The sequence below is a fragment of the Anser anser genome (assembly GCF_964211835.1).
Source record: "Anser anser genome assembly, chromosome: 5".
Lineage (NCBI taxonomy): Eukaryota > Metazoa > Chordata > Aves > Anseriformes > Anatidae > Anser > Anser anser.
Genome location: NC_139725.1, coordinates 64965431 through 64981018, shown reverse-complemented (window position 1 = coordinate 64981018; position 15588 = coordinate 64965431). Strand labels below are relative to the sequence as shown.

Below are 15588 nucleotides of genomic sequence, written 5' to 3'. Positions count from 1 at the left end.
CATTTCTAAGAAAGGACATTGTTCTCAGCCTCTTACAGATATGACATTATGACTGACACAACAGTATCTGATTTCTTCTTGTCATACACAGGGAGCAAAATCAGATCTAAAATTAAATTAAGTTACGCAGTGTTATTCAGAGATTCTCTATTGTTAGATGCCTAATTCTTTTCCTTTGAAATAAATATGGTGGTCTCCCAGAAGCCGCAAATGTGAATAAATGTAAAGAAATTATGCAGTTGGCCAAACAATTTTTAGCACAAAAGTACTTCTCTTTGGCAGGAGCCTAGGGGAGAAGTGACTCTGCTGAATAAAGCCACAAGGTGTAGCGCTGGGACAGACAGAAAGATGTGAGATGTTACCCCACCTCCGTGTTCAGGTCCCACCGATCATCAAAGGGGCCATCGCGACTGTATGGACGTGCTTTTGTGTGACACAGGCTGCAGGACTTCCCTCAAGTAATTCCATTTTGAATTACAGCACATCATTTGCAAAATCGTTATCCAGTCGTGATTTAAATTTGCCAGTGACAGAGAAACCACAACGTCCTCTGAGGGACTGCTTCCAGTGGTTAATTACATTCATTATTAACTACGTTCACCTTATTTCTGGCCTGAAATTGTCTCTAGCTCTGAGCTGAATCCACTGTAGTGCCTCACACCTTCAGCTTTTTTGATTAAGTTGCCCATTAGTACCCCTTGTTCCACTTGCAGAGGACCTATTTCTTTAACTGTTTTTCAGTGAAGCAGCTTTAACTCGAAGCTTTCAGCTGGAGGTACATATTCAAGCCTTCTGTAGGGCTCTTTCCCATTTATCAATGTTGTAAATTTGCAAAGTGTAGAGCAGGATGCAGCAAGCTGGAAAAGCTTCTAGGCTTGTATTTCCAGACATATTCTGCTGACACCATGACTTGATTTTCTTTTTTTTTTTTCGGTCATAGTTTTATAGTTTTCCTTCTGTTGCACTCAGTTTTTTTTTTCAGACTGGAATTAAACGCTGGACAGAGTGGAGGAAGTGTGACTTTCCTCTAATTTCAACAGATCATATTTTCACCTGATTTAGAAAAATGGGGAAAGAAAGAATGCTGGCGGTTACAGTCAGTCTGGTCCATACACCCAGCACAATCCTCTATTCTATTGAAACTTTGTGTGAAGTGCTTGCCTTTCAGACCAACCATGTGTTGCACAGAGACGACAAAGACAAAGAGAGCTGGCAAATCTGCAGCGTGTCTATTATGATTATAGCTCATTGGAAAAGTCACTTATGTCTGCATGTGATTGATCCATGCCAGAAAGTCAAGCCAAGAAGATTTACAGACTGTTTGCCAAGTACTGTTTGGAATCCAAAATATTTTTTAATATCTATTTGAGATCCTATGCATATGTTATCAGACCTGCAAGGCAAATTTCTACATTATTTAAAACTTATATCTTCAGAGAGCTAATAAATGACTAATACCTGATACGATCCTCCCAGGCAGCCTTGTGCCCCTTGTTGTAAGTGAATCTCCCTCTCCAGAAGAGACCTCAGGTAGGAAGGACATGTCATGCTGCTGGCATTTTTCAAGTGGTGAAACCTCTTTTCATGCCTGATAAGATGGAAGAAACACCTGAAACACTATTAAATATTTGATAACCTCCTTGCTGCAGCATGGTGCAGAGCACCAAGTTTTATTCTAAAACAGCCCAGTTTAGGAAGGTGGGAAAGAAGGGAGGTGGGTTGGGGTGTAAAGAAATATAATGAGCTAAAGAGCATCTCTTTCTTCAGAAGTCACACATATGTAAGAAATATCCCCAGCAGAGCAAAGATGCCCTGCCAGAGTGTTTCACATTATTCACAGGCAAGTGAGAAAAACTCTAAACAAGAGAGGAAAAACCTACCAGCTCCTTCCTCCCCTTGTTCCACAGACATGTGTTTGGCAGCATCCCCTTACCCTTTTCATCCTCCACATGTGCATGTTCTTCTCCTGCTGGCAGTCACCACCATCATCCCATCCCATCCCATCCCATCCCATCCCATCCCATCCCATCCCATCCCTGCCCTCAGTAGCTGCACAGCAAGCCTTGGGACCCTCCAGGGTGAAAGGCTTGGGATCTGCTGGGTCACCAGCAGAAATCAGGAGTATGTGCAGGGCTTCACCTGCTGCCAACAGCTTATCATCCCTTTTCTCTTGTGTGCTAAAGAGGTGCCTAACACATCCCGGAGCATGGATTGCAGAGGAGACACATAACTCAGGAGGCTGCAGGAGCAACTCACAGCAAGCAATGTCTACACGGTCCTACCACAGCCATGGGGCCAGAATTGGTGGCCCATGACTGGGCAACTCATTGCTTCCAACCACCCTGTTCAGGTGCCAGATGTGAGACTGCTGCATGCAGCCAGACAGCAAAGCAGCTGTGGTGCATGGGGACAGCAGCAGGCAAGAGCCCTAAACAGGCAATCTTTAACAGCGTTCAAAAAACTTTTGAAATAAGACAGGTTCAGGGGGATATGGCAGGGAATTCAGAGAAGAAGAGAGAAGGGAAGAGAGCAAAGTTATCTCTAACTGCAATGCTTGCATACAGTAGGCATACCATACGTAAATTAAAACAGGTGCTCTGACATGATCACAACAGCAAGGACGTATAAAAGATTTGTTACAAGAAAGGGAGTTCCATCACACGGAAGACAAAGGCCTTGGAAAATTTGTGCTTCAGGCCAAACTAAATCCATCTTAACGTTAGAGCCAACAACTGGGAGAGGGGAGGATTAATGGAGAAAATCTGACTACCAAACTGATGGAGATGGTCAAGCAAACACCAAAGAATGAGAGTTTCATGAAGCGACCTCTCTCCACAGAAAAGTTTTACAACGCTTCATTGTGAAAGTTAAAACTCCTGGATGGATAAGGAGAGACCAGCAGCTTCTAGTGACTTTATCACAGTCTTTGGCAGACTGGAGGCAGATTGCACTGGCTCAGCAATTGGGATTATTATGTTGTAAATTGCATATTGGTCCACTTTCTGATCTCTCTCATTGTACCCCAGATGATGCTTTAATGGATTTCTGTCATGTTGCCCCTATTGTTGATGACCTTGTTGGTTTTTTTCATTCACACTGAAGAGCCCACCTGAATTTCATGAGGGTTTTTAAAAATCTCTTTTCCTATTCCACATTTACCAATTAAAGAGTTCGTTTTGGCCTCCACTAGAATTCATCTTGGTAATGTTTAGTAGAAAGTCAAGGTTTGTGGGAAGAATAAAGTGTGTGGTGATTTTTGCTTGTTTGTTTGTTGTTTGTTTTAGTCAGCCTTTTAAAAAGAAGGAGAAAATAGAGAAGCTTTCAGGCATACAAGCCCTTCTTCTTGCCTGAACTAGAACCACAATTTTCAAAGCTAAACACAGGTTGAGAGCTTTTATTCTGAATTGGACTAGATACATTGACAGCAGCCTTGACTTCAGGCAGGGAGCCTTGCTGGGTAGACCAGCAAGCTCATCAATGTGAAAGTATTAATGGAGTTAAGCTTACAAAGAGGCTGAAAGAAGAAGGAAATGCTGTGTGCTACAGCATTCACATCTGGTATGATGTGCCATTAATTAAATGATCTATGTCTGATTCAATCTTTGATTGACTTAAAAAGACTTCAGCAGGAATCTCTCTGTGCTTAAATGAAGGCAGAGCTTAAGTGTTTAGTTAGATCAGAGCTGTTTGTAAAATCAAAGATTTTAGACCCCCATGCAAAAATAAATAAATAAATACATAATAAAAATGGAAGTATTTAAGCACATCTTCAATTCTCAGATCAGACCTTGACATTTACTAGTTGGCATATAGGACATAATCAGCTCTGAGTTTCTAATTGCAAATATCAAAATAGTCGTAAAGGTAGACAAGTGAGGGCGAGAACCGTTCCCAGGGCAAGTGCAGATGCTCTGCTTCCCTTCCTTCTCCCCGTGCCCTGTCATGCAGTATAATTTGGAGGATTATGAGACAATGTGGTGGAGCAGCTCTCTCCTGCCACGGCATCATTCCTTTGTTATCTATACATCTGGTCTACGATTCAGGGAAATCATCTCATGATCCTATAAACAGTGATCCCAAGTGAGCTCTTTGAGCTCTCTAGGATCTAGTGATCCCTTTGAGCTCTCTGGGATCACAGCGGGCTGTAACTCAGGAACTCCCCCTGGAAGAGATGCCTCTCAGGGGAGACTTCTCGAGGTGTAAGTGTTGCCTGCTGGCAGCATAACTGGAAAGGGTGAGTACTGCACTCTAAGAAGGAGGAAATCCTTAGGCGCGCAACTAACTCTACACCCAATACCTTGCTTAAGTCTCTCGTGAAACTTGCCATTCTCACATCTTTGCTAAGTCGCTCTCCTAACTATAATTAGACTGTTAAATTGCTACGTCATATCAAAATTTTGGAGCTTTTAGAAATCATATAAATCCAATCTTTTAGATATCACATAAATCCAATCTTGTAATCTATCTAAATCCAATCTATTGCCACCAAACTGGCAATAACTTTCGATCATTGCTACATCTGAGTGTGTCTGAGCAATCTTGCGACATACAATCATTATGGGGCGTTCTTCTGATGAACTCAAAAACCAAAGGCAAAACTGCTTCTCACCTCTACAACCCTAATTTTGTATGAATACATGCTGGTGTGACTTTTTGCCATTTACCAATATTGATTTTTCAATCATCTTTTTTGCTTTCAAAAATATGTTTGATACTTAGGCCATTCTGGGGTCAGAAGAGAGATATAATAAATGATGGAAATCATCACCTACTGGATTTTATTCCTCTTCCCTAAGTGGTTATTTCTGAGATTGGGGGATGGATATAATTTCAGGGTTAGTGTTTTGATGACCTTTTCAAGAAATATCTTGGATAGTCAGAAAATGTTAGTGTCCACCTTTCTCGTATTGCCCACTCGTCATGTTAGCGCCGTTATTACAGGGGCACAGACATGGGCCCTGACCTCTGAGCCCCTGGAGGGAAAGTCTGGGAAACATTTAACAAGGTAAAAAGATGGAAAAGGGGTAGGTCAACATTTCAGATGAAGTATTAAAGAGAAAGTTATGATGATGACTTTAATCCAGGGCTTTGTATGGCATGTGTAGTCCCCTATTTTCTACCTCTCATATATGTTGTAACTGCTTTCCCTTAGAGATAAGCTATTGCAAAATCATTCATATTAAATCCACATGGACAAATTCTACCAAGCAGCAGATGCATAGTACCTTTTTTGTGCCTCAAAACCTAGGTATCTGGCAATATTTAATTTATTTAATTATTTATCTATTTATTTGTTTATGTTTAGGGAGGGCAGAGCAGCACCCTCAGGCACAGAGGGACAGGCTTCTGCCATTTCACCCAAAGCTGGTGCTGATGCAGTGAAGGATTTGGGACACCCTAAACTGGCATCCAGCTCACCTCTTGAACCATGCTGGGTTTACTCCCTTATGTCTGAGTACATCAACCCATCCCCCATAAAAAGCAGATCTCTGAAAATGAGGCAATCTGTGCTTTAGGCAGAAAATTACACTGCAGAGCCCACCTATTCACCAGGACCCTTTTTTCAAATGTTTCCATAGCTACCTTAAGATGGAGACCCATAAAAGTGACAGTGCCTTTAATCAATCAAAATCAGAAGATCCCTCGAGGACTTAATTATATATTTAGGTTGACTGAACCTGTCATTTTTTATATTATCTTCCCTAGTGCTGTCTCTTGGAATAGCCTGCATCTCAGACTGAAGTGATGCGCAGGAGACAGAAGGAGACCAGGTTATCACAGCACTATCTTCCAGCAAACCTTTAGCTGAACAGCATCCTCCTGCCCCACCGGCTGGCTTGGCATCAGAAGAGCCAACCCTGGCTCATCTGAAGTGCAGCTAATACAAAGAGTCTGTGAACTCACTCTCCTGTTCACAAATAAACTGAATATTTGACCCAAGTCGTCAGAAGAGAAGCGACGAGACAGATGATGCAGATACAGACAATTACTATAATGATAGCCATTTACCCATCAATGACAGAAAGCTGTAGCCATAGAACAAAAGGGAGAGGTTTCCAGTAAAAGGAATTGTTATTAAGTGGATGTATATTGGGATCACATTTTCTTGGGGTGAATTCATATCTGTGTAGGGGCACACAGCTCAGTGGACTTACACAGAGTGCAAGGTTTATCTGTGTGGAGTGTGAGCACCTGGGGTGTTTCTGGTCCTGCAAATCATTATTCTGAACATTCAGCAGATACCTAGAACAAACAGCTTTGCTTTGGCCCAGTGCCTGGAACGGGTAGGAAAGAACATTAACAGGGAATCTGACCCTGAAGACAAGAATGGATGGAGAAGAGAAATAAAAAAGCTAAAACTTTGACTAATAACTAGACATGCCAATTTGATACATTTTAGAAAAGGTAGCAAGATAAAATGCAGTATAAGTAATTTCATCTTACTGAATCTATGGAGTACTAGTTTACTAATTTGAAGACAGGTTGATTTCCAGTCTACTTTCAATCATCTTTTTTTACAGCAGGACACTGTTATTCTTAACCAATCAAGAATGTAACAATTCATCTAGAACTACATGTGTATGTAACCAACCTTTTATCAGAATATGATTACACTCTGCGAAACATTTTCAGTGAATACTGAAGTTACTGGGGGAAAGAAAGAAAAAAAGGTTCTCCATGGTATTATTCAAATCTGATGTCAGTTGCCACAAATTCTGGTCTGGTTCAACCAACCGCTCCTTCTGAAGTCAACTGTTAGAGATCAGCATCCACTTGGACAGTTTAGGATAAATGCCCAAAATATGTGGTATGAAGCATCTTTGGGAGGTGTCTGTTTTTTTCCATTCTGTATAAAGGAACATTAAATGATAATTTAAACTAGATACCTAACTCATAAGCATCTAAAATTGCATAAGATGCATCTTTTTCTCCTTTTCTCTTTTTTTTTCTTTAACTGTTGCTAAATACGACTAAAACTCACATATTAATTTATTTGGAAAAATATTGGGGTGAAGGGGAAGGAAAGAAAGAAAATCCTTAGGATATCCCAGAGTCTGGGAGATCTTGGTTCATATCCCTGCATTATAGTAAGTAGACTGGATCTGAAAATGAGCTTAGCTCTAATTAGAGAGCTAATTACGTAGCTAGAGGGGCTTTTCAAGATGAATAGTCACATTTGTTGACATTGCCTCAAACTGTATGAAATATTAAATAAGTGGTCATCAGGACAAAGTGAGCACGGCTGCTCTCTGAGCTGCAGGTTCGAACATTGCTCCAGGAAGGGACTTCCAGCACCTGTTTGCTTATTTTAATGGATTAGAAGGATTTAATGTTGACTGACTGAGAGTTTTCATGCTCACAAATATGATGTAGACTGACAGCTCATGTGCTTTCCTAGGGGCATAAGGACTCGGTTTCTGACAGAAAGGAGAGGAACCTGAAGAATCACCAGTACTGGGCTCGGGTTGAAGTCAGTGCCTTACGTCCTGCTCCTTTCTGAGCAAGCCTCTGTACCTATCTTTTGGGACAAAGAAAGCACAATGCTTTTAGATTCGCCTAGATAAGAATAAAGTGAAAAAAATATATTTGGTCCAAATGGACTTCCTGATTCCTGTTTCCCATTTTCACTGCTAGAAGTAGAAAATCTAAAGGTGCGCATAGGAGAGAAAGAAGAGATGTCCCATCCAGCAAGCCCATGGTCCTCCGAGAGCCACAAGCGCAGAGATGCCAGCTTCTGACCTGAAAACTCGTCCTTCCCCCAGACCTCCTTGGGTCACCCTGGGATGGGGAGAGCTCACTGGTGACAATTGTCCATGGTTAGAGACATCCAGCCACACGCCATCTTTTGTGCAGCAGTCACCTCCCCGTGTCCAGGGATGGTGGCGGAGATGGGCAGCAGCCCACAGCCCGTTGACAAACTGCAACACGCGTGGCCATGACCCCGGCTTTGGTGGCCTAGAGGTTGTCACACGCTGCAACCAGCCTCCAGTCTCCCCAGTGGCTCCAGAGCCCCCGCGCTCAGCTCCCTCCGCCGCTCTCCTGCTGCAGCTCACATCCAGTAGATGGCGACAGGATATAAAGCATTTAGTTAATTCTTCCCTGAATTGGCGGGTTTTTATGTTTAATTCATTTTAAAGATACCAATTCGACATCCCACCTTTTAAATAAACTTATTTTCACATTTCATAGTCGTGGATGCATTTGAGATCATGTATCTTTTGGTATTCTCTTTGCTTCTCAAGGCGCATAATTCATTTCATCCAGAGAGTCATAACCTACCTCCTATTGCTTTTGTAATTTTGGAGGAGCTGCTCCAGGCCTTCCTTGATTCTGCAGTCATCTAACGCCCTGAAGACATGGGGTGCCTTCCGGTCAATATCATCATTTGGGGAAGTTTTGATCCATCTGTTTTGATGCCTAGGTCAGTGACATTACTTTTTTTCAGATTTGCAATTGATTTTCATGACCTCCTGCAAGACTACGATACCCATATGGAATGTCAACCACCATTAGGATTCAGAACAGAACAGGTAGCATTATCTTGAAAAGCTAATATTTTTACTTCAGGCACATAAGAAGTGTTATTAACCTACAAACAATGAGAGCCTTCAATTCTGAAAGCTGAGTGCCTATAGAATGGTGAAACGGTGAAAATCTAGCAAATCTGGATTTTTTTAGATACTGTGAAACCTTCAACTCTGGAATTATAATCTATTAAAATGCAACATGACCCCTTACTGCAGTCTCTAATTCACTCCAAGGATATCTATCCAAGAGCGGGTCGTGAGTATCTGAGTCCTTTGGAAGGCACTCTCAAGAAATGTAGGTTTCAACACAGCTTGCTTCCATCACTTTAGGCAGTGTATCTCCTGAGTTTGGATATGCACATTTTCTGCCATTGCCTCAACCTGTTCAAGGCTGAAGCATCATCTGGAACAGGCACTGAGGTGATTCTGCACTCCTGGTTGTTGAGGAGACAGGAATAGGTTGACTGCCTCCTGGCTGCGTGAGGTGAGACTGGGCTACAGCAACTTCTTTCCAAGAGGTGTTCCAAAGACTTTTTACAACTGTATACCCGACACATAACTACCTCTTTATCATAAAAGGTAGCAAAACCATAACTCTCTGAGCCATTTGCTAGAGTAATGTAAAAGCACTTTTAAAAAATGGAAGAATGCTTCTTTTCTTTTATTCAGCAACTTTCACCAGTTAGATTACCTCTGGGGAAAGAGATAACCCCACACATATTTATCCCTTTAATAAGAAGATTTTAGCCAAGATAGCAGTAATGACCTTCATTGGGTAGCCTGTGTTCCTCAGGGTCATATAAAGAACCATCAGGGATGTCCATGTAAAATCCTTCCTTTATAGTAAAGACGACTTCACATGTTTCAGAAAATCTAATGAAAGTAGCCAATAGTCAAATCTCCTGAGCACAGAAGGGTATGTTGGGCCATTAGCCAGCTAATTCTTGTAATTGATACACCAATAAGTACAATTTTTTCCACCATTAATATAGACAGTAGCCAGAAAGATTTATTGATTTCTTTTTTTTTTCTTTTTTTTTTTTTCTTCAAAAGAAGGTGAAAGCTCTTATGGAAAGCTTTATTGAAAACTTATTCACCATCTGGAAGCAAAGAAGCCATTTACCTTTCCTCTAAATAGAAAAAATAATCTTTACTTGTCATTTTCCAAAGCAGCTTTGCAATGTGAATGCCTTGGATATCACAAAGCTTTGTGCAGTGCAGTCACACATCTGGTGGCTCTAACACCTCCTGTGGTAGGACAGGTGCCCATCTCAGGTGCCACATGTTTCAGCATTTTGGGGAGTTTGGGCCTGAGGCAAAAATTAGCTCCATTGCATCTTAAAAAAATGAACCGTCTGAGCATTAGGCTGTAAGGTGCACCTCGCTCTCTGATAGCAACTCACACTGCAGCTGAAGCTGTGAACAGCTGGCAGAGCCCGCGGTCTGTGTGCACTGCTCCTTGTCGTGCCCCGTGCCAACCCTAGCAGACACAGCCGGTGCCCCTGGCAGTGCCTGTGTGAGTGCAAGCCCTGGAACACTACCTGGGAGGTTCTGAAGCTACCAGGACTGCTCTTTCTTTGATCAACTGCAAAAGAAAGCGTTCATGCCTTCCTCAGCAGCCAGGAGGACCCACACTTTAACAACTGAAAGCAACCTATACTTTGCTAACTGAAAGCAACCCATTCTTTATCAAGTCAAAGCAACCCATACTTTAAAAAGTGAAAGCAGCTCCTGAACAAATGCGCAGTTATTCCATATGGATGAAAAGATGTGCACTGAATACCAGGCACCTACTGATAAATTACTGTGCTAGTTACAGCATAGCAGCAGCCTCTTTGCCATAATGGGTGTGCTGAGCCAGCTGCTGAACCACTTGAGCCCTAACTGCACTCAGTTATTATCCCCAAACCCTCGTTTTCCAGCCAAGATCCCACTCTTCTCTCCCTCCTACCATCATTATTATTAGTGACTCATCCTAGTAAAGACTGATCCTTCCTGGCTGATGTTGAGAGCCTCAGCTGCAAGGGCCAAGTGAACTTAAGTGCAAGAATTCAAGGCAGCTTCGAAATACTGCATCAGTGAAACCAGCCAAAGGTAAGTAAGGAGAAGAAAAATAAAAGAGTGAGCGAGAGCTGAAGTTTCAATCTGCCACCGGTTGAAATACAGACCAACTAATTTTCTGGATAGTCCAGAGATCACAGACCTCGGAGTGGTACTGTTTGCCTGACAGGTGCACGCTGAGGTTTAAAAGACATTTTTCTGATGCAGACAGCTTTTCTGGCTTTGTGCGTGGTAATTGCAGGTTGCATTTGGCATGAAGCCTCTTCTGTTGCCTGGGCTGAAGTACCTCTGCTTGATCATAGAATCACAGAACCACAGGATGGTTTGGGCTGGAAGGGACCTCACAGCCCATCTAATTCCAGCCCCTGCCATGGGCAGGGCCCCCTGCCCCCAGCCCAGGCTGCCCCCAGCCCCATCCAGCCTGGCCTTGGGCACTGCCAGGGATGGGGCAGCCACAGCTCCTCGGGGCAGCCTGCGCCAGGGCCTCACCACCCTCTGAGGGAAGAATTTCTTCTTTACATCTAATCTAAACCTATTCTTTTAGTTTAAAACCATTGCCTCTTGTCCTATCATTACCCAAATGAGTAAAAAGTCACTCTCCGCTCTTTTTCTAATCCTCCTTTAAGTACCGGAAAGCTGCAATGAGTCTTCCTGGGGCCTTCTCTGCTCCAGGCTGGACAGCCCCAGCTCTCTCCTTCTTCACAGCAGAGGTGCTCCAGCCCCTTGATCATCTTCATGGCCCTCCTCCGGACCCGCTCTAACAGCCCCACATCCTTCTGGTGCTGGGGGCCCCAGACCTGGATGCAGCACTGCAGGTGGGGCCTCACCAGGGCAGAGCAGAGGGGCACGATCCCCTCCCGCGACCTGATCGCCTGTGCTACTGCATCAGCCTCCTTTGGGGAGTCCCCTGACCTCGCGAGAGGAGAGGAATTTCTCTGCTAATTTCAGAGGATAAGATTTTCCAAGAGAAATAGGATCTCACGTTTCCAAAAGTTTGGAATTTGTAGTGGAAATGAGATGCTTTTGTATTTACAAGACTGAGTTAACGCAACTATTTCTCCACAGAAAAGTGCAGAATGATATACTAGAGAAATGAAAGCAACAATAAACGTGGAACAAAAGCAGATGGAGAAATGGCTGAAGTGATTAATTGTGAATCAAGGAGTGGCAATTCATTTGTGCGTGTAATCTGCAATTTGCATAATCCTATACTGAAAGCCAAATTGTTCAACCATTATGCATATTCATGCTTGATTCAGGCAAACACTCAACTTCTTTGGGATCTGAGCACCTGCTTATGAGATTTTGCTGAATAGAAGTGGGATAATTCGTGTGCCTAAAGTTAAGCATGTCATTTGCTGAAAGAACAGTTATGTGTGACGGTATTTGGAGTGAGATTGCATCTGATCTGACCATCCATATGGTGAACCAGGTGAGTACAAGTCCCACTTCCCCCTTCTAGCAGCACAGTTTGTCCCAAGGAGATGAGCGAGGAAGGGAGGCTGACAGAAGAAAACCTTCACTTTTTACTCTAAAGCACAGCCAAGAATTGCCGAACCAAACTGGTCTGAGATACGAATATGCTTTCTGAATGAAAACCTCAGTCCGTCCTGCAAGCCCAGTGACCTAGCAGTGCAGCAGTGCTAGTGACCTAGCAGGGAGAAATGCACTGAAGAGCCTCTGCTTCAGTTCTTGGTGGCTTCTTTTTCTAAAGGAAACTACGATTCTGGAAGAAAGATTCCGGAAGAAAGCCGAAGCAGCACGGAGAAAACAAAAATCCTGTTATATTGTCCTAGATAGACCATGCAGTGTAGGTTACCTCTACTGCGATTATTTAGTGTGCATGTGTGTGTACAGTTACTGCAGACAATATTAAACACGGCACTATTGAACAGTACGTTTTAACAGGACTGAGACGTGCTTAACAGTATTTAATAGGGCCTTTAACAGGTTGAGTGCATCTGAAAAATTCCCGGTGTGCTCCTGTCTTCAAATGCCTTAAAAAATTCAACCCAAAGGCACAACGGCTCAGGTTTTTGATTGCTGGTGTTCCTTTGTTTGTGGTTGCTGTGATGGGAAATCCTAAAGTAATGAGCAGTGAGGTTCTAGTATTAATTAATGTGAAATTACCAGTGACTGTGTGGAGGAATGAATGGGCCCAGAATGGTAACCTGCAGATCTGAGGGAACCTAGATCCAAAGTCTGCTTCTTCCAGCCTTCTAGAAGGAAGATGATGCTTCTAATGATTTATTAGATAAGAGTTGGAAATTGTGTTATCAGTCCATGTATAGGTACAGGGCAGGTACCAATGAAGCAGCTGCATGCGGTTGTGTCCTGTATTTCACACAAGACTACGACCTCCTAATTCTCCGTTCAAATCTACGCCAGTAACCTGGCCACTAAGTTCACAGCAGGGTATAACAGCCTCATCTGTCTTGCAGCATCACTGCTTGACGAAACTGTGCTATGAGACCTTGGTCTTATCCAGCCTGAACGGCCCCTGTCTTGTGTTTGTTTTTCCCATTATCTCTAGCATCTTCTCACCATTTCTCCTCTGTTTCTTTCCCAGTCTACCTGTCAGAAAGTAGTTTCTCTCCATCCTGATGGATCCCTGAAGGTTCTCATTGCTTAAACCTGTTTAGAGCAGGTTTCTACTTCTACTCTCTACAGCCCACCTTCACGTGTAAGTGGCTACAACTGTTCCTTTTTATATCCCCCCACTTGTCCTGAAAAAAAAAAGATCCATAAAGCCATTTTGCTTTTCACTGTAAAATAATGTAGAGATTCGTGTATTGCCTGTGCTTATGTAAGATTGACAAAGCACCCTGGTGACAGAGTGATAAAACTTTTCTGTGTTTCGTATTTTCTTAAAGCCTTCTAAAACTGGGTTGCTAATGGAAAAGTTTCTAGAAAAGAGCCCAACAAAAGCCCAAAGAGCATTTACTTTGACACGTACTTTGCCCCAGTGACTACTTAGCCCTTCCAAGTGCTACTTTTAGGAGTGGGTAATCCCCTTGCGAAGAGATTCAAAGCTCTGAAATTCTACATCGGCCCTTCAGCACAAGGAGCAACCTCGTGCTGGGCTCCTCTGTAAGCCTTTGCTGGGGAGCGTTTTGTCAGGCGGGCTGCGCTACCCAAAGATACAGCTGAGAAACCCACAGCTCCAGTGGGACAGCTGTGTGCTTCTGTCTAAAGCTATGGTTGCTTTTCCTGTCCCAGACACCTCTCAAAGACTGTGAAAGCTTGAATTCACGCAGATTTCCTTGATAACTTCAGACTGACTCATTTCTCTCATTTTTGTTTTACAAAAAATAAAATGAACTAAATAAAATAAAATAAAATAAAATAAAAAACCTACAACAGAATGACAGAAAGAGAAACGAGACATGCCTCCAACTCCTGTCCAGATTTCTTCATCTCTTGGGTCTTTGTCACTTCTCTCTATCTGCAAGTCCATTTGGGGGTGATAGACTTCAAAATGCAACAGAACCTAGGATAAAGGGAAAGATCCCTTCCCACTACTCTTGCTTTCTTTTCCCCTTCCTAAGATTTCTGTTTTGAATGGTTGTAATACTCGCAGAAAAACCTGAAGAAAAATAGCCCTGACCGATCCACAACCTCCACTCCATTCGTGCCTCAATACAGAAAGCTTACAGCGTTGGGAGTTTTCATTAGCAATTAACATTTACAAATCTCAGCTCTCCTTGTGCTTTTTGGAACAAATATTGATTACCTATCAGTGGAAGGTTTTGTTTAAGAGCTTTGGCTTCCAAAACAAAACCAAACCACACATTCCTCCCCTTTGTTCCTGTAGTTATTTGAGGGCAGAAAGCGCTAAATCTTTGACACAGCCTGTGATCTGCCTTCTGGTTACGTTCACATCAGAAGACTCTAATTAATCCCCTTGGAGAAGCCCCCTGAAGGGGCAGTTAAGAGCAATAATCCTTGTAATACCCTCATCACATCAGAAGTGTGTGCAACCTACTTGCCTGCCTCAGCCTGTCCACAGTATGCCCCAGGAAGATGCTGAATGCCCCAGAATGGGGCGTATATGGGCTTATCTCCCTGTGAAAGGAATAACTTGATAGCAACATTTTTTTTTTCTTTAATCATATCCGGGAAACTGTTTCCAATACCAGGCCACCCCCACCACACAGTATGAGGGGCCAGAGAAAAAAAAGGGGGAAAGAAAGAGGTAATAATAAGCAGAATCCATCTTGAGAGATTATCTATATCACAGAGTCACGCTAGTAGTTTGGCCCACATTAAAGGAACAAAGTTAACATTAGAGCTTCTAACAAATTAAGAAGGCCAATCAATTTTGCAGAGCACATTTATATTTGCCTGAAACTTGCAAATTAGGTAATGGAGATTTTCTAGCATCTGGTCTATTTATAAGACATTAGCAACATTGGACTGTGATCTTTTCAATGTTATCTTCAGAAACATTGTGATTCTGGTGATATTATAATGTTACTGCAACATTAATCAATAGAACAAGTCATATACTAAGCATTATCATAAAGTACCAATCAATTACTGTTGCTTGAAATGCACATACATATTACGCAGTTTATGGATTAAACAGAGGAAAGGTAATGTTTTCTGGATAAGATATCCTTGAGGTCTGTGCTTTATCTTGTTTCAAAGCCAGAAAGATCAGCTGTAAATAAAAGAACAGCATAGGATTTGGCTTTTGTTAGAAAATTAGTCCTTGATGCCTAATAAAGGATTCTGAACGGATATTCAGCCAATATGCAGCATTTTCTGTAATCTTAATGTTTCTATGAGGCTGTTGAAAGGATGAATCCAGTTAAAGAATTTGCATTTAACTGGTTTTTGAATTCATCTAGACGTAGCTGTGGATACGGCTGGTTGTTAAAACCGAGTGGAGTTAGGGAGCGTGTGTTTAAACCCCGCCAGGCTGCCACAGGACCTGAACCCATCTCTGATGTTCCCTTAGCAGGCTCCCCCACCACACCAGGCTCCTGCTTTGCCT

General features: G+C 42.6%; 1 protein-coding gene across 4 annotated transcripts in view; it reads right to left on the bottom strand.

The window, feature by feature from the left end:
• The window catches only part of LOC310900771 (uncharacterized protein), a 332787-nt gene that overhangs the window by 24571 nt on the left and 292628 nt on the right, over positions 1–15588 (bottom strand). For all 4 annotated transcript variants that reach the window (XR_014585372.1, XR_014585373.1, XR_014585375.1 and 1 more), the window contains one exon: positions 1459–1588. Coding sequence is in view for 1 of the 4 variants with exons in the window: in XM_083839210.1 (XP_083695336.1) it covers positions 1459–1588 (130 nt within the window). In the remaining 3 variants the exon portion in view is untranslated. The remainder of the gene's footprint in view (positions 1–1458; positions 1589–15588) is intronic.